Consider the following 18,877-nt stretch of genomic DNA (forward strand, 5'->3'; position numbering starts at 1 on the left):
GGATCAGGCTATGTTTTGTAGAGTAGTAGAATATGTTATTTAAATGTCTCATTTGTGTTTTAATTTGGATGCATTTGTAAACTATGACCTTAAAGTGAGCATAGTTTTTTTTTTTTTTTTAATTGCCCAATTGAGCAATTCTGTATGTGGTTTAATCTTAAAATAAATAAATAAATAAATCATAGTTTCACTTTTAAATCACCATATCTGTATATTATTTCATGCTTATGTGGTCATGGTCCTCGTATTTCTCAACCACCATTCAGTCTAGTGCTGGGCGGTATGACCAAAAATACATATCACGGTATTTTTTCACGTTATCACAGTTTCACGGTATATCACGGTATTTTTTTTTCATGCATAATCAGGTGTTCACAGCATTTTCTACAGATTGAGAACAGAATTAAAAATTAAAATAAAAATTCTTCTAAATAATTCCTTTGTTAATAATTGGTCACACAGAACTTTATTGTATTAATACTCACATCTTCATTGTAAACAAATTAATAACATAGCTAATTACACTGGTCGGACTGTTCAGCTCTGTTTCAGACTGATACCTCCGGTTCAGGCTGGTCCTCATCCTCAACACGTCTCTTTTTCAATCGCGGAAAATATTTTTCAATACTCATCTGGATTGAAGCAGCAAACATTCAGTGTAAGAGTTTAAAAAACCTACTTTATTTGATTCACAGCTGCTAGTGTTTAGACCTTGACAAACTACTTTTTTTTTTTTTTTTACGGCAAACTTGCGAGTAGTTAACTTTATAAAGAAGGCGTAATCGCTTGTTTGCTAAGGGTCGGGTCGGGACGGGACAACATTGTTTTAAAAATATTTTTTAAAACAATGTACCAACCTTTTGTGAATTTCGCCAGCCGTCTTCTTTCGGTTGAGCTAATCTAACGCGACGCTGAAGCTAGCAAGCTTCCAGGGAAGATCTCGCTGATGGAGACACACGCGGTGTGCATGGAGGGAGAGCAAGGAAAGGAAATGCAGCTTAATGAATATGAGTATTTTTTAAATAGCGTTAAAAATAGACAGTAAACATGCGTGTTTAGAAGCGCAACACTGAAAAGGGTCCCGTCTCAAACAATGTCGCGCGACGCAGCGTTCTTCCCCGTTGTGTAATCAAATACACCGGTATGGCGGTATATTAAAAATTCATATCATAATGAAATTATAAACCGGTATTCGGTGTGAACCGGTATACCGCCCAGCACTAATTCAGTCCAACTGATTCACACTTGAAATGTGTATCCCTCAGAGCCAAAAGAAGGGTAATGCAGAGTTTGATGTTGCAGGGATGGGAGGTGCGCAGATATTCTGGCCAAAAGTTTATTTTTTTTAAGCTTTCACACAAGCTGGTGATAGATTGGTTCAGCCATAAGGAGGAGGCTCCGCTTTGTCAGTAGGATTTAGCATCACGGCGCATTGACATCATGCTCACAACATTTTCTACAGCGGTGCTCATTCTTAAATAAGCATTTGCTCTACTCTTTACACTCGCTTCAGGTCACACACACAGGTTCAAGCTGCAAGGAGCTGCTCACGTGCTGAGTCTGCAGTTGTACTGTTCAGTTACTGCACTCATACAGACGGGGGCTGCATTGTACCAGAGCCCACCAAAGTTAGCGTCAGTATCGCAGAAATAACAGCCCACTTCCAAAATTTGAAATCTGATTTTAGACTCTATCCCAAGCTGAATAAATGTCAATTTACTTCATTTTTCTTCAGTAAACAGTTCTAGCATCACACAGTGGAAAGTATCCCCATTTGTTATTACTGCGACCTTAGGAAACTGAACAACTTAACAACTGAGCTGTTGTGCAAAAAGTCCATTTCTATAGATAAATATGCGACATGAAACTTCATCTGGACTTTCAGAACATTATCTTTTTTTTGTATAGTGGATCATTAAGGAGAGTTTTCAGCTTTGCTGCTTAAATACAATTAAATTTCCTGTGGTTACATAGCTGAGAGTGGGGCCTTATTCAATTTGTGAATTTTAAAGACAAAGAACACTCAGCAGACAGTCTAATAGGGAATATACTGTGTATTATAGTCAACCTATTAGTTTGATTGTTATCAGTTTGTACTGAACCATCCTTTAAATGCAAATGATATTGGAGTGTAAAAATAGAACATTTAGAAAATCACCTTGAGGATTTCTTTCCAGAGACATACCCATTGTTGCTATGGACACTGTTGAACTACATTTTAATGAAGATGCTGTGTATCCCTCATGTGATATACTTTCTGTTGTAGGAACGGGGACATGTAGTTTGTGATCCCGTCTTCACTGAATATCTCCCCATCCCCGCAAAACTCGAGCCCTATTCACACAGTGGTTGTCCCTCATTGGCGAAACCACAGGTCCTTGTTAAGCTGCCGGCGCTCCCCTTTGGTAGCTCACACAGACCAAAAAGAGGGGGCTCAGCGCCGCATTATTATTTGCGTCGCGGAATTGGCATAGTGACATCAGCACCATTGGTACGAGCAGTGTGTTCTTATACATACACACACACACCAGTTCTGGCCCATGACTATCTCTGTTACCAGCTCAAAAATGTATCAGCGGTGAATTCATTTCTGTCTTCCATTCGGCCTCTTTGCTCTCACACAGTACACTGAACAGTCCTGCTTTGAAACAAACTGCATGAAAAGAGCTGCAGTTTAACTTATATTTCGAGCTGCACTGTTTTCAACAGCAACATTCTTTGTGTGATCGTGTGTTTTCCAAACTCTGCTCCTCACGATCATTTGTACACACACACACACACACACACACACACACACACACACACACACACACACACACACACACACAGCTGCAAGCGCCAAACTCTTCCCTCTGAATAGAACCAGACTAAAAGAAGTTAAATAATTACCAAAATTTTGACAGCGGCTGCGTTCTTCACAGAGAGGCTGTTTTTTATTCGGCGTGTTGATGTAGGGCTGAGAGCTGCTCGTCCACAGGGACTGGGTGGGAACAGAGTGCCGGCCTCTCCTTCCTGTAACATGAGCAATGCGCACGCACACACACAAACAGTTAAGCCTCTCATCCTCATTTTAGCTGTATTCCTGGAATACAAAGTGAGAACAACAAAAGAGCAGCAGCATGCTCTCTCACATGTCACCTGCTGAATAAACACACAAACAAATTCCTTTTTGATTAAGCTAACTTCATAAGGGTAGGACTATAACTATAAGATGTAGATTATTCACATGTAAAAACATGACCACTTCGAACAAGCTCATATTTGTCAAGAATCTCTGTAAGTAATGGAGTAAATGTCGGTGTATATATAAACATGTTGGTGTTGAATAAGAGGGCCTGTATTATCAGGCTGCTTTCTACAAACCCCAATTCCATTGAAGTTGGGACGGTGTGTAAAATGTACATAAAAACAGCATACATTGATTTGCAAATCCTTTTTGACAAAATTCAAATGAATACAATAAAAGACAAGATATTTAATGTTGAAACTGATTAACTTTATTATTTCTTTAGAGATATTCACACATTTTGATTTTGATGGCTAATACACGTTCCAAAAGAGTTGGGACAGGGGCATTTTTACCACTGTGTAACATCACCTTTCCTTTTCACAACACTCAATAGGCGTTTGGGAACTGAGGACACTAATTGCTGAAGCTTTGTAGGTGGAATTCTTTCCCATTCTTGCCTGATGAACAACTTCAATTGCTCCACAGTCCGGGGTGTGCGTGCTCGTATTTTGCGCTTCATAATGCGCCACACATTCTCAATGGGAGACAGGTCTGGACTGCAGGCAGGCCGGTCTAGTACCCGCACTCTTTTACTACGAAGCCAGGCTGTTGTAACATGTGCAGAATGTGGCTTGGCATTGTCTTGCTGAAACGACTCTGAAAAAGACGTCGCTTGGATGGCAGAATATGCTGCTCCAAAACCTGAATGTACCTTTCAGCATTAATGGTGCCTTCACAAATGTGCAGGTTACCCATATCATTGGCACTAACACACCCCCATACCATCACAGATGCTGGTTTTTGGACTTTGCGCTGATAACAGTCTGGATGGTCTTTTTCCTCTTTGGTCCGGAGGACATGACGTCTATTATTCCCAAAAACAATTTGGAATGTGGACTCATCAGACCACAGAACACTTTTCCACTTCGTTTCAGTCCAACTGAGATGAGCTCGGGCCCAGAGAAGCCGGCGGCGTTTCTGGGTGTTGTTGATATATGGCTTTCGCATTGCATAGTACAGTTTTAACTTGCACTTGTGAATGTAACTAACGGTTTTCCGAAGTGTTCCTGAGCCCATGCTGTAATATCCTTCAGAGAATGATGTCTGTTTTTGATGCAGTGCCGCCTGAGGGATCGAAGGTCACGGGCATTCAATGTGGGTTTTCGGCCTTGCCGCTTACGTACAGAGATGTCCCCAGATTCTCTGAATCTGTTGATGATGTTATGGACTGTAGATGATGATATCCCCAAATTCTTTCCAATTTTACGTTGAGGCACGTTGTTCTGGAACTGATGGACTATTTGCTCACGCAGTTGCTCACAAAGTGGTGAACCTCGCCCCATCCTTGCTTGTGAAAGACTGAGCCTTTTGGGATGTCCTTTTTATACCCAATCATGACACGAACCTGTTTCCAATTAACCTGTTCATCAATGGAATGCTCCAAATAGGTGTTTTTGGAGCATTTCTCAACTTTCCAAGTCTTTTGTTGCCCCTGTCCCAACTCTTTTGGAACGTGTTGCAGCCATCAAAATCCAATGTGAGTGAATATTTGCAAGGAAACAACAAAGTTTATCAGTTTGAACATTAAATATCTTGTCTTTTAATGTATTTAATTGAATATAGGTAAAAAAAGATTTGCAAATCGTTGTCTGCTGTTTTTATTTTCATTTTATACACCGTCCCAACTTCAATGGAATTGAGGTTTGTATATTTGAATTGTAAAAATATAATATTTAACTTGGAAACACAAGGAAATATTTCACATAGATCTAGATCCTTATTTATAACTGCTCAATATAGCAAGTTGTATAACTGCTATCTTTAGGTAACTTCTATGTAGTGTAATCTAGCAGTTCTGCCTAACAATAAAACCCAAAATATGTGTGTTTCTGTGCAGGAGATGATGCAGATCTTTGCAGTGAGCTTCTCCAGGAGTCTCTGGATGCCCTGCGGGCCCTACCTGAGGCCACTCTGTTTGATGAGGGAACCGTGTCATCTGTGTGGCTGGAAGTGGTTGAGAGGGCCACAAAGTTCCTCAGGTAGAAATCTAATGCTAAACTAAATGGGAAGCTGTCCAGTCCTTCAGTATTTTTGGTCTAATTTATCTGATGTGATCGTTTGCTCGTTATCTCTTCTTTGAATTATATTAGGTGGAATATCTGTGGCTTGGAATGTTGGTCTTTTTTATGTTTTATGAGGCAAACAGATAATCTTGACATATTAACCAATTGTCGTGTCTTCTCTCCTTTGTTACCAGTGATGTACATGGAAGTGCCAGCACCAAAGGTAACATTCCTCTTCACGACCAGCACCTTGCCTTGGCCATCCTGCTGGAGCTTGCTGTACAGAGGGGTACTCTCAGGTAACCCAATCACCTTTAACACCTGCTCGTTTGTTTATGCTGATTACACGGGCTGCTCCCTCATCACTCACTTTGATTTTTTTGTTATTGTGACTTTCCAGTCAGCTCCTGTCCGCTGTTCTGCTGCTGTTACGTCTGTGGGAAAATGGCACCAGAGAGATGGACAATGAGCGCTCCACCCAGGGCACCAGCGCTCCTCTGCTGCCCCTCCTGCAGCGCTTTCACAACATACACAGCAGCAAGGAGGAACCTGTTCCTGAGGAGGATGCTGAGGTAAAATAACAAAAATAAATAAAAAAATTCCTTTTCTTCACCGATATTTATTAATTGTTAATTAATATTTATTTCTTGCCTTTTGGCATAGTCCTGGTAAAGAGCCGAGACTGAATACTTTGTTGTCGATTGCTGTAATTTCTAGATCCTCACAGCCCCTCTCAGTCCAAACGAGAGTTTCTTGCGCTACCTGACGTTGCCTCAAGATAATGACCTGGCCATTGATCTTCGACAAACAGCAGTGGTGATCATGGCTCACCTGGATCGTTTGGCTTCTCCCTGCAGCCCCCCACACTGCAACTCCCCTTCATCACACAAGGTGACGGCTCCTTTTGTTGCTTTTGTTACATGTAGCTACAGTCTTTTCTATGCTTATAAAACTACTCCCTATGGAGTTACTCGAATGTTATACAATTTAGATTTACACCTATCTAAATAATTTTACTGTACATTTTGTCGTATGACTTGTGTTGACATTTAGTGATCACTGCCTTCATATTTAAATAGATGTAATAGATGTGAATTATGCAGTTTTCTGAAAGGATAAACTGCCGCCAGAAATACAAACGCTGACAATAAAGCTGTCTTCTGTGTCACATTGTAGGGGTCCTCGCAGGAAGTGATTGCCTGGGGTCTGTTGGGTTGGAAACTTTATTCCAATATCAATGGACCCATTCAGTGTAAAGCACTATCAGGCCTCGGGGTCACACAAATCTTCTGTTCAGAAAAGGGCTTTCTCATTCTGTCCAGCAGTGGGGCTGTTTACACCCAGAACTACAAGAGCACAACCCTGGTCAGTTCTGTTGCACAGGTGTTTTCTGTTTATTGGTAATCCCCCTAAAGCTCCCTAAAAACCCGTTGCTGATCCTTTATTTTTGACACAGGCTCCTATGCTAGTCCATGTTCTGAGCTCCAGGAAGATTGTGAAGGTCGCGGCTCATCCCGATGGGCAGCACTACTTGGCTCTGTCATCCAGCGGGGAGGTGTTCTCCTGGGGCTGTGGTGATGGTGGCCGCCTTGGACATGGAGACGCCACGTAAGCAACAAGACAAAACTGCAGCGGATGATTAATTTTGTCACATAATTGGAAACATAGGATATTGTAAGACGCCTCCATGTTGAAAGAACTCTGAGAGGCACAACCATAGAGATTGGGCACAAGGGAAACTACTCATTTTCTGTGATGCTGTGAAGTTAAATTATTGATAAAACAGATGGTGAAAATATACATTGCAGTGTTTTCCAAATATAGGACATTCTAATGATTTTTTTTTTTTTTTTATGCTTGTAAACCAACAACAAGAAGACAGGAAGAGGAGTGAAAAGATCTGAGTTACTGATAAAATCCCCTGAATACACTGAGAATAATTACTTTTGAACAAGCCTTTTGAGGAAAGTCAATGAAGGGTTGTCCAAAGGTTTTGACATTGTCAGTGAAGCATTTAAACTGTTTTGCGTCTTAATTTCTGCTTTATTTCAGATATCTAGAGGAGCCAAAAATTATTGCAGCCTTTAACGGGAAACAGACCGGGAAGCAGGTGGTGCACGTTGCCTGCGGGAGCACGTACAGCGCTGCGATCACCGCTGACGGAGAGCTCTACACGTGGGGCAGAGGGAACTATGGACGACTGGGTCATGGTGGGCTCTATATGCACTGAACTTGGTGGATACCAAGTCTAGTTTTAAAAGTAATGTTTTTGTGTGTTTTCATTACTGAAAATGAGTTTTCTTCTGACTGGGCTCTTAGGCTCTAGTGAGGACCAGACTACACCCATGTTAGTGACAGCTCTGAAAGGCCTAAAAGTAGTGGATGTGGCATGTGGAAGTGGTGATGCCCAAACGCTTGCCGTGACTGAAAATGGTTAGAATAAAAGCAAATTGTGGCTTAAATTCTAATAAAACGCATTGTGCTGAACACAATCACCACCTCTGCTTTGTTTCCACAGGTCAGGTGTGGTCCTGGGGAGATGGAGATTATGGTAAACTGGGCCGAGGAGGCAGCGACGGCTGCAAGACACCAAAGCTGGTGGAGAAACTGCAGGACCTGAATATGGTGAAGGTGTGCTGTGGCAGTCAGTTTTCAGTAGCCCTCACTAAAGATGGCCAAGTGTACACATGGGGTAAGGGAGACAACCAGCGGCTTGGACATGGCACCGATGAACATGTACGCTATCCAAAGTTGCTTGACATTCTACAGGGTGAGTAGCGTACAATAAAGAAGAAGAAAAAATGTTTGGAAGTTTTAAGAAAAAAAAAAAGACTTTATGGGAGTTTGTTATCTTTGCAATCAGGAAAGAAAGTTGTGGATATTGCGGTGGGGTCTACACACTGCCTAGCCCTCACTGACGATGGAGAAGTGCACAGCTGGGGCAGCAATGATAAGCTCCAACACTTTGATACACTCTTTTCCAACAAGAAGCAGCCCAAGGCACTCCCGGGGCTCAACTCCAAACACATAGTGGGGATCTCCTGTGGCCCAGGACAGGTAAGATATGCAACTGTCACGACCGATGTGAATATGCACATAAAGGTAAAAGATGGATTCAACACATTTATTATTTGTTTGTTTCCAGAGCTTTGCCTGGTCCTCTTGCTCAGAGTGGTCTGTTGGGCAGCGTGTGCCCTTTGTGGTGGATGTTTGCCCCATGACCTTTGAGCAGTTGGACCTGCTCTTGCGGCAGGTTAGCGAGGGCATGGACGGCAGCACAGACTGGCCTCCTCCTCAGGAGAAGGAGTGTATGGTAGTCGCTACACTCAACCTGCTCAGGCTCCAGGTTGGCAACAGTCTGTCAATAGATGATGTTTTGCTGGCTTTCTCCAGAAGTAACACTTGATATCTCAGTAAAATTTGACCACTTTGCCTCTCATGTCTAGTTCGTGTCCGGTAATTTCTGAACGATCCCTTTGATCACACATAGAGTTGACTGTCTTTAATATCTGAATATCCTCTATTTTCTTTGATTTATCAGGTTGCTAATGTCAGGAATGAAAATGACCTTTTTGTTTTGCGGCCTTAAAGTTTCACTTTTTTTCTTCAGCTCCATGCAGCCATCAGTAACCAGGTGGATCCAGAGGAGCTGGGACTGGGGCTTGGCAGTGTGCTGCTTAACAACCTCAAACAAACAGTGGTAGTGCTTGCTAGCAATGCTGGCGTGCTCAATACTGTGCAAGCAGCTGCCCAAGCTGTCTTGCAAAGTGGCTGGTCAGTGCTGCTGCCCACAGCTGAGGAAAGGGCGAGGGCGCTGTCCTCTCTGCTGCCTAATGCCGGTATGTGCAAATCACAGCATCAGGCTGCACTAATGGAACAGAAAAAAAGATAACTTTTTAGTCCACTACCTTGGCTTACTTTAGAAACATGCAACAAGCTTTAGACTGTAGAGTGAGAGGCTTTCATTATTTTGTTCCAGCACCTGGAAATGAAATGAGTGTGAGTCCCGGGCGACGCTTCATGATCGATCTGCTGGTGAGCAGCTTAATGGCAGATGGTGGGCTGGAGTCTGCACTCAATGCAGCCATCACAGCTGAGATACAGGTCAGTGTGTTAAATGAATGAGACATCACTTCAGCACTTTCTCACACAAAATGGTGATGTTTTGTCTGTAGGAACAAAATATGGATTAAAAAAATTTGGCTTAAGACGGATTTCCTTGGGAACCCAGCTGTCAGGATTAAACTTTTTTTCCCCAACAGTTGGTTTCAAGGCACATAATACTACTTCCTTCCTTCCTTCCTTCCTTCCTTCCTTCCTTCCTTCCTTCCTTCCTTCCTTCCTTCCTTCCTTCCTTCCTTCCTTCCTTCCTTCCTTCCTTCCTTCTAAATCATTGTAAACTTTGACATTTATACATTTTTTTTCACTGGCCTGAGCAAACTTTTGACAAATCACTGAGACTCACTTAATGCTAAAGACTTAATTACTGCTTTAACTTTCTAGATTTCATTAAAATTCTGTCACTGCTGTTGTAACTTAACATTATCGAATTCCATAAAAAACAAAAAACAAACCCAGACCAAACAGCAAACGGGGGAAAAAAAAACAGGATTTCAGTTCAGTTTTCTTCATCTACATTCCTGAAATAACACCTTGGCATGAGGTAAAGGATTCATTCTTGTTTATTTTATGACAGGATATTGAAGCCAAAAAGGAGGCTCAGAAGGAGAAGGAGATCGATGAGCAGGAAGCTAATGCCTCGACCATGCACCGCTGTCGCACCATGCTGGACAAAGATCTCATCAACACAGGCATTTACGAGTCAACAGGGAAACAAAGCCTGCCTTTAGTGCAGCTTGTCCAGCAGCTTTTGAGGTACCGGCTCTCTACTGTGCTCATGCTTTTAAAGCATCATAACCTGTTGCTGTCTGCTAGCAGAGTTACATGTTTGTATACTACAGGAATATCGCCTCACAGACCATAGCAAGGCTGAAGGATGTTGCTCGCCGCATCTCCAACTATTTAGAGGCAGAGCATGTCAGCAAGGAGCGCTCCGCATCTCTGGATCTACTTCTGCGCTTCCAGAGGCTGCTGGTCAGCAAGTTATACTTGGGCGTTACAGACACAGAGAATGTCAACGGATACAGTAAGTCACTTAGTCTGACTCGGGTCTTTTCAGTTTCAGAGTAATCAAGTATCAACTCCAAGTCAGCAGCTTTTGTTTCCTCTGGTGTCTTTGCAGATCCTGAGCTTCTGGGTGTTGGCTCCCTGTTAAAAAAGTACATTGCCCTGTTGTGCACTCACATTGGAGACATCCTCCCCGTGGCAACAAGCATTGCATCAACTGGTCGCCGACATTTTGCTGAAGTTTCTCGTGTTATTGAAGGAGATCTAACTGGTAGAATCTCTCTCTCTCTCTGTGTCTGTGTAGCATAGCAGAATGTATACCTTTAAGTATCATGTCAGTCACTTATTAATGCTTTACTGTATCTTCTTTATAAGGAGTGCTTCTGCCTGAGCTGGTGGTGTCCATTGTTCTCCTCCTCACCATTGATGCTGGCCTGATGCAGGAGACGGGCTCCATCCCTTTGCTGGCTGGACTCCTTGAGCACTTGGACCGTTTTAACCACCTGGCCCCAGGACATGAGAGGGACGATAATGAGGATTTGGCCTGGCCAGGCATTATGGGTGTGTCACCGTTGGTTAACTCTGTTAAGCAGATTTATTTAATTCAGATTCCTACATTTTGCGTAGAATATTTAAGCTTTAACAGTAACTAGCTTTTTGTATTGTGGTGGAAGGCTCCTTTTTCACAGGGCAAAGTTCCAAGAACAATGAGGAAGTTTCACTCATCCGGAAGGCTGACCTTGAGAATCACAACAAAGATGGCGGCTTCTGGACAGTAATTGATGGAAAGGTCTACGACATCAAAGACTTCCAAGCTCAGTCCCAGTCGCTAACAGGGAACAGCATCTTGGGTATGGTTGAAAAATAGCTTTGGATCTAAATGTGTCGTGGAAAACATTTTTAAACTTGATTCTGGCTCGATCTCAAGACTGGCTCTATTATTATTTTCCAAATGTCATTGCTGAAACAAACTCTCCTATAGCTCAGTTTGCAGGAGAGGACCCTGTAGTTGCTTTGGAAGCTGCCTTACAGTTTGAGGACACCAGAGAATCCATGCAGGCTTTCTGTGTTGGCCAATATATGGAGGTACAAAACCATCCATCTTTATAAATGCAGCCTCTTCCTTTAAAGGTGATTCCACTTCTTGATATTGTGACGTTTTATCATTTACAGCCTAATCAGGAGACGGTCACCACTCCAGACCTCAGCAGTCTGTCCTCCCCACTTATTGACACTGAGAGGAATTTGGGGCTGTTGTTGGGTCTCCACGCCTCTTACCTGGCCAAAAGCACCCCATTGTCCCCCATGGAGATTGAATGTGCCAGTGAGTTTGATCATTTTAAAGCAACATTAACATCCAACCATTGCCCAGAATGATTTTTAACCACATTGTTTTATCTCTCTGAGCAGAATGGCTCCAGTCCTCCATATTCTCTGGTGGCCTTCAAACCAGCCAGATCCATTACAACTACAATGAAGAAAAGGATGAAGACCACTGCAGCTCTCTGGGTACAACCACTCCAGATAAGGCCAAACTTTACTCACGCAGAATAACCCTCAGCGACCACGCACAGCCTTTCCTGCAGGCCATTGCTGACAACAACACTCAGGACCACACTGTGAAGGTACAAGCAAGACAAAAATAGTTGCAGAGGCCAGTGCAAACTAGACATGAAACTGAGAGGTTATCCTTTTGTGTTTTGTTTGTGATATTCTAGGACTTCTTATGCCAAATAGAGCGTTGCTGTAAGCAGTACCATCTGATTACACCCATCACTTTCCCCCCGGAACACCCTGTGGAGGAAGTTGGCCGCCTGCTGCTTTGCTGCCTGCTCAAACATCATGACCTTGGTAGCCTAGCAACTATACTCAGACTGGTTGTTTGATGAGGATTTACAAGTTATTTCTCCTTTCCCTTTTTTAAAAAATAAAAAAAGAAGGGGATTTCATATTATTTATGCTGACGGTTTTGATGGTTACAAAAGCACATATACATTTATAGTGGATTGCACCACTTTCATATGAACCCTCTTCTTGTCACAGGTCACATTGCTCTCTCACTTGTCAGTCAGTGTGCCTTGGGTGTAGACCAAGGAAAGCAGAGGTCACTCCCTAGATCTGTGATTGACGTGTGCCGCATGGTCTATCAGGCAAAGTGTTCTTTAATCAAGGTAGGATTTCCACTTCCGACATGTGCAATGAAATAACATTGAAGCATGATTATGAATAATAAAAATCTATAGATTTTCTCTCGAGCTCCTCTGTGGGAAAAGTTTTGCAGATAGTTTATGATGCAAAAATATAAAACGTTTGCTTTGTTGTACTGCAGACCCATCAGGAACAAGGTCGCTCTTATAAAGAGGTGTGCGCCCCCGTTATCGAGCGACTTCGCTTTCTGTTTAATGAGTTGCGTCCAGCTGTGAGCAACGACCTGTCGATCGTGTCCAAAATGAAGCTGCTGAGCTCTCAGCCACGTTGGAGGAGGATCACCCAGAAACTCATCCGGGACCGAAGGAAAAAAAGAGGTGAGAAAACCTACTGCTACTACCTTTGCAATTTTCTATTGTGTCTATACTGATGCCACATTTAAAGTTTTCTTTCTTTTCTTAGTGCCTAAAAAGTCAGAGTCTGCTGACACAGAAGAGCCAAAGCTGGAGAATGAGGGGACCAATGTAGAAGAGCATAATGTTCACATCAGCCCCACTCCTGCGGACAGGAAATCACCCACTGGAAAAACATCCAAGGTAGATTTCCGGGCTTTTGTTAGTGACAGAGTATTTGAATTGGAGGAAAAAAGAGTTTTAAAAATAAGTAGAAGCATCCTTTAATTTTTTTTTAACATCTCAAAATTCTGAGAGCAGTTGATCATCTTTAGAAAAAAAATGAGAGTTACCCCAACTGCAGTTAATTTACTGAATTTGTAAATGAAATTTCTTACTTTGCATTTATCACCTGTGAACATGTATCAAAGTGTAATGGTGCTGTCATTTTGCAGCAGGACAAGTGGCATCCGCTTCTAAACACTATGGCCAATGTCCAAAGGTATCGGTGGATGAAACACAGTGTTCAGGGTGCCTTTTCTCAGTCCAGCCTAATGGCCACCATAGTGGAGTTTGCACTGAAAGAGGAACCACTGGATGTGGAAAGGATGAGGAAATGTCTTCTTAAGCAGGTGAGTCAGAGTAATACTTAACAAAAGAGAGGTTAAAGTTTGCTCTAAGAGAGCTAGACAACTGAGAACCTGCGCAGGCTGATTTGTTTTTGTTTTAGAGTAACACCGTTAACACGGCATATTGATTTGAGTGTTTACAGGGCACGTCACCGGGAGCAATAATAGTTGCTATCGTCTGCATTGCTATGATGTAAATGTCCTTTTCTGTAGAGTTGCATTTCAGGCTACAGCTTCAAAGTACAGAAACAGTTTAACACAGAAATATACATCAATCTTAAAGCACAGTGGATATAATGTAGTTAGAAAAAAGCGTGGTGAAACTTCACTCTGTTTCTTCACAGCTGGAGAGGGCTGAGGTGAGGCTGGAAGGCATCGACACTATGCTGAAGTTGGCTTCCAAAAGCTTCCTGCTGCCATCTGTGCAGTATGCAATGCTGTGCGGATGGCAAAGGGTCATACCAGAAGGGACCAACATCGGGTAGGTGACCTTTTTACTGGGAGCTAAGGTGTACAGTGACCCAAATAAGTCGTATAACGACTGGATTGGGACCACTGTCCCATATGTGAAATTGGTCCAGAACATCTCCAGTATAATACTATAAAATTGTTCTGTGGGCAAAAGTTTTAATGTGTTCTTTATGTCTACAAAAGCAAACCAAACATAACAAATATGTATAAAGTGATGGTTTATTTTAGACATGCTGTGGTGCTTAAGTATTAAACTTTAAAATATATCAACTCTCATCCTCAGGGAGCCTTTGTCTGATTGCCTGAAAGATGTAGATCTGATCCCTCCCTTCAATCGCATGCTTTTGGAGGTGACATTTGGGAAGTTGTACTCTTGGGCCATCCACAATGTTCGCAACATCCTGCTCGAGGCCAGCGCCCGGTTCAAAGAACTAGGTGAGGGTTGTGAACAAATGCTTCATATTAGTTAATCTTAGCAAGTTAAATTGCTAATGTGTAAAATGTGTTTTTTGAGATAATATACGTATGTTAACTTGCTGCTTACCTCTTCTTTTAACCAGGAGTGCAGCCTGTTCCCTTGCAGACAATCACCAATGAGAACCCAGCGGGACCAAGCCTTGGCACCATTCCACAGGCCCGCTTTCTTCTGGCCATGATACATATGCTGTCACTGAAACATGGGTCTAACAGCCTCAGTCTGTTGCTAAATTCTGGCATATTGGCTCTGACACAGAGTATACTCAGGCTCATCGGTGAGAATTGTCCCGTCAAATAGAACAGAGGCTAGGGGGGGGCGGTTCTGTGCTTGTGTCCATGTTAATGGATGGAGTTGTTTGATGGCTCTTTTATGTTGTTCATGTTTCAGGACCCAGCACAGACAGCAGCGAGGAGGACCTCAGTTTATGTGCACATGGAGGCTCAGCCACGGTATTGGAGGAATCTAGAAAAGAGGCGGCCCCTGCCCCTTTACCTGCCTCCGGGCCAGAGCTGGCTGCCATGATGAAGATTGGCACCAGGGTCATGCGTGGAGTTGACTGGAAATGGGGAGATCAGGTACCTAAAACAGTTTTACTCAGGGTTTTTTTATTTAATAGATGGTTCTGAAGCAGTGTAAAAAGGCTCATCTAACCTTGTGCATTCACCAGGATGGTCCAGCACCAGGTTTGGGCAGGGTCATTGGAGAGCTGGGTGAGGATGGATGGATCAGAGTTCAGTGGGATACAAACAGCACCAATTCTTACAGGATGGGCAAAGAGGGCAAATATGACCTTAAACTTGCAGAGCCTCCTCCAGCTGCTCAGCCCACCACTGAGGACTCAGACACTGAGGATGACACAGGTCAGTTTACAGTGCGGCGTCAGTAGAAATGACTGCAGCAAAGAGCAAAAAATGAGATTCTTACTTTAACCGTTTACACCGCCTTCTCTTTGCATTACAGAAGGTGAGCTGATGGAGAAAAGCAGCCATCCCACAGCAATGATGCTAACCAGCACAGTCAACCTGCTGAAGACACTTTCTCTATCTGCTGGGATCTATGCAGAGGTTCTGCAAACAGACGCGACGCGCACTCTGTGTGGGCTGCTGAGAATGCTTGTGGAAAGTGGAGCTAATGACAAATTGGGTATTTACAAGGCCTTGTTGATAGAAGGCATATTTTATGCATGGGAAGTCACTGGTTAACATTTTGACCTGACATTTTTGGTGTCAGGCTGTCACTCCCACAGGTTGGTGTCTCGGGAGCAGCACAGGAGCTGGTGTACTCTGGGCTTCATTCGCAGCATTGCTCTGAGGCCGCAGATGTGCAGCACCCTCAGCACCTCTGCTTGGATTGGCCTGCTCATCCGCATTGTAGAGGGACACCAGTCTTTCAATGCTATTACTCTGCAGAGACAGGTAGGTTACCATGATTTTCAGGTCAGTTGATTTTCAAGATTGCCCTCTGATGCTATTCATTAGGTCATTTTCAAATTCTAAAAAGCGGCATTCTGATATATAAAGGAATTTGGTATCGCTCCTTGAAATTAGCTGCAGGGAGCATATTTATGAGTTCAGTCAGCTAAGTGTCAGTAAGACACTGGAGAACAGTGGCTCGGGATTCTGGATTTCTGGGAGAGGTAATTTTCTAGATTGGTTCGACACAATTACATGAACTGAGTAGGGAAAAAAATGGCTAAAACTGTAGGATTTGGACCACAGCTGCTCTAGTTATTCCACAGACCATAAACAGATGTTGGTGTGTCCCACATTAAACATTTAAACTCCAGCATGCATAAAATATTAAAACTGCATCTATTTAGGAATAATCAATTGTCTGGTGGACCCTTGTGTCTCCAGATCCTGGCACTACGTCTCCTGCAGGCTGTCCTGCCTTCATGGGAAAAGACTGAGCGTTCTCAAGACATGAAGTTCCTGGTGGAGAAGTTGTTTAACTTCTTGGGAAGCCTGCTGAGCACCTGCTCGTCAGATCTACCACTTCTCCGAGGTACAGCCATGGGTCAGGCCTTAAGTGGAATGTCTGATATTTTTGTGGTAGAGTGTGTTTATAAGAACTTGATTACCTCCACAGATGGTTCAATGCGGAGGAGGAAGTCCCGCCCACAGGCGTCTCTTACGGCCACTCACAGCAGCACACTGGCAGAGGAGATCGTGACTGTCCTGCGTATTCTGCACTCTCTCGGCCAGTGGAACAGCCTGATAAATGATTACATCAACACTCAGCTGAGCTCCATTGGAGATGTTATGGCAGGCTGCCAGTCTGAAGCTGTAAGATTTACTGCTGTGTCATCCGTTCAGTTGCTGTGTTGCAAAAATGTTGACTTAGAATAGGACCTTTATTCTGTTTTCAATTGGAAAATATCAGCGCTAATAAATTGGCTCTTGTTAATGTTCCCTCCTTCCTCTCTTGTCATTCATTTCAGTGTTTCTTGGAGGACTATTTTCCTGAGTCAGAGGGCCCCAGAGTGGGCAGTCTGATGGCAGTGCTGGCAGTGATTGGTGGAATTGATGGGCGACTCAGGTTAGGAGGGCAGGTCATTCATGAGGAGCATGGCGAGGGAACAGTCACACGCATCACTCCGAAAGGTCGCATCACCGTCCAGTTTCACGAGATGAGAACCTGTAGGGTTTGCTTGCTTAGCCATCTCAAACCGGTATTTACATGACCATTTCTACATACACCTTGCAAAACAAATCTGCTTCAAGGTTAGTCTGACTTTTTTAACTTCCCCTATTTCCTTAGCTGCCTGCAGTAATATTCAGCGTGCAGAACCTTCCCTTTTCTGAGCCTATGTTGGCAGTTTGGGCCCAGTTAGTCAGCCTGGCTGGAAGCAAACTGGAGAAACAACGCATGAAGAAGTCTCTTACTCGAGGGCTCACAGGTAAACAATGCAACACAAACAGAATTGATGGTCTCCCTTGAGAAACATGTTACATAATTGAAAAAGAACTGTTTGGATTTTGCTGTGAGACAAAGTTGTAGTTGTAGGTGAATTGAACCAAACGTCATGTTTCCAGCTGACCAGGTGGACATCCATTTGCTTCGATGCCAGCAGCTCAGGCTTTATATTCTGAAGGCAGGACGGGCTTTGCTGTCTCACCAGGACAAACTCAGGCAGATCCTCTCTCAGCCGGCAGTACTTGACATTGGACCCAGCCCCGGTGGTAAGACCTCAGGGTTGCTTTTCTAAGCCTTAAAGGGGCCTGCCAAGGTTCAGTAAAGTGGTGTTAACTTTTTACAAAAGAAGCAGGATTAGGTAACGGGTTACTTATATCTTTTTTATTTTTTAGAATTTTAGAATTTAAAAATCAAAGTGAGATATCTACAGCACTGTAGGTGGATAAACTTAGCTGCATGAGTTTGCTGTACACAGTGTTGCTGATCAGTTTAGACCACACTTCCGTCTGCCTTAGTGAAAAATGGTAGTGTTTGCTAATTGTTTGAACATATTCCACTGCCTTTTCGTACAGAGGATCCAGTGGTGTCATCTCCTGATGTTGGAGACTTGTCCCCTGAGGGTCCATTGCCTCCACTGATCCTCCTGCAGCAGCTGCTGTCTGCTGCCACTCAGCCCTCCCCCATCAAAGCTATTTTTGACAGGCAGGAGATGGAGGTACGTAAATATACCTTACCTCAAAAAGCTGATGTTAAGTCATTGTCTGCACTATTACTGCAACATGAGATCAAGCGTGTTTGGTCTAAGCTCTGTATTATTTGTATGTGCAGGCGGCAGCTCTGGCAGTGTGTCAGTACCTGGCTGTGGAATCTGCCCACCCTTCTTCTCCACTGTTTGAGGAGAGCAGCTCCAGCGAGGCCACCACACCCATCACTATACAGCATGTCAGACCACCCAAACAGAAGAAACAGAAAACTTCCCCCATACCTCCCTTACCCATAGTTCTCCAGCTAATGGAAATGGGGTTCCCACGGAAAAACATAGAGTTTGCCTTGAAGTCACTGTCTGGTACTACAAGCAGTGCCTCTGGGGTCCCAGGTATATTTTCATATGACAGAAACATGATCTTGATTGCATTGAACTGTTTCCTTGTCACTGTATTTGTGTCATGGTGCTTCATGATATCATGCTCTGAGATATACCTCAGGAGAGTAATTGAGCTTATACATCAGGTGTGGAGGCTCTTGTGAGCTGGCTGCTGGACCATCCAGACGTTCACGTCACTGAGCTATCAGATGCCGACACTGTGTCCGATGAATATTCTGATGAAGAAGTGCTGGAGGAACTGGAGGAGGCAGAGCCGACGTTCACTGTGGTGCTTTACTTTGTCTTTTACCTTTCCCACAACCAATACGATACCAGCCTG

General features: G+C 43.4%; 1 protein-coding gene across 2 annotated transcripts in view; it reads left to right on the forward strand.

Annotated features, from left to right (window-relative positions):
* Positions 1-18,877, forward strand: part of herc2 (HECT and RLD domain containing E3 ubiquitin protein ligase 2) — a 51,023-nt gene that overhangs the window by 8,521 nt on the left and 23,625 nt on the right. For both annotated transcript variants that reach the window (XM_075484801.1, XM_075484802.1), the window contains exons 7-47: positions 5,127-5,268; positions 5,487-5,591; positions 5,693-5,864; positions 6,010-6,183; positions 6,469-6,657; positions 6,749-6,900; positions 7,345-7,502; positions 7,612-7,725; positions 7,811-8,062; positions 8,156-8,349; positions 8,438-8,638; positions 8,903-9,131; positions 9,272-9,396; positions 9,989-10,167; positions 10,254-10,438; positions 10,535-10,690; positions 10,795-10,980; positions 11,094-11,270; positions 11,402-11,505; positions 11,593-11,743; positions 11,830-12,044; positions 12,138-12,270; positions 12,463-12,590; positions 12,749-12,944; positions 13,030-13,163; positions 13,415-13,591; positions 13,933-14,069; positions 14,343-14,494; positions 14,620-14,811; positions 14,925-15,112; positions 15,205-15,397; positions 15,498-15,680; positions 15,768-15,952; positions 16,394-16,541; positions 16,626-16,822; positions 16,978-17,208; positions 17,298-17,436; positions 17,573-17,719; positions 18,026-18,168; positions 18,282-18,549; positions 18,684-18,826. In XM_075484801.1, coding sequence (XP_075340916.1) covers positions 5,127-5,268; positions 5,487-5,591; positions 5,693-5,864; positions 6,010-6,183; positions 6,469-6,657; positions 6,749-6,900; positions 7,345-7,502; positions 7,612-7,725; positions 7,811-8,062; positions 8,156-8,349; positions 8,438-8,638; positions 8,903-9,131; positions 9,272-9,396; positions 9,989-10,167; positions 10,254-10,438; positions 10,535-10,690; positions 10,795-10,980; positions 11,094-11,270; positions 11,402-11,505; positions 11,593-11,743; positions 11,830-12,044; positions 12,138-12,270; positions 12,463-12,590; positions 12,749-12,944; positions 13,030-13,163; positions 13,415-13,591; positions 13,933-14,069; positions 14,343-14,494; positions 14,620-14,811; positions 14,925-15,112; positions 15,205-15,397; positions 15,498-15,680; positions 15,768-15,952; positions 16,394-16,541; positions 16,626-16,822; positions 16,978-17,208; positions 17,298-17,436; positions 17,573-17,719; positions 18,026-18,168; positions 18,282-18,549; positions 18,684-18,826 — 6,974 coding nt within the window. The remainder of the gene's footprint in view (positions 1-5,126; positions 5,269-5,486; positions 5,592-5,692; positions 5,865-6,009; positions 6,184-6,468; positions 6,658-6,748; positions 6,901-7,344; positions 7,503-7,611; positions 7,726-7,810; positions 8,063-8,155; positions 8,350-8,437; positions 8,639-8,902; positions 9,132-9,271; positions 9,397-9,988; positions 10,168-10,253; positions 10,439-10,534; positions 10,691-10,794; positions 10,981-11,093; positions 11,271-11,401; positions 11,506-11,592; positions 11,744-11,829; positions 12,045-12,137; positions 12,271-12,462; positions 12,591-12,748; positions 12,945-13,029; positions 13,164-13,414; positions 13,592-13,932; positions 14,070-14,342; positions 14,495-14,619; positions 14,812-14,924; positions 15,113-15,204; positions 15,398-15,497; positions 15,681-15,767; positions 15,953-16,393; positions 16,542-16,625; positions 16,823-16,977; positions 17,209-17,297; positions 17,437-17,572; positions 17,720-18,025; positions 18,169-18,281; positions 18,550-18,683; positions 18,827-18,877) is intronic.

This window comes from Odontesthes bonariensis, chromosome 15 (assembly GCF_027942865.1).
Source record: "Odontesthes bonariensis isolate fOdoBon6 chromosome 15, fOdoBon6.hap1, whole genome shotgun sequence".
NCBI classification, from domain to species: domain Eukaryota; kingdom Metazoa; phylum Chordata; class Actinopteri; order Atheriniformes; family Atherinopsidae; genus Odontesthes; species Odontesthes bonariensis.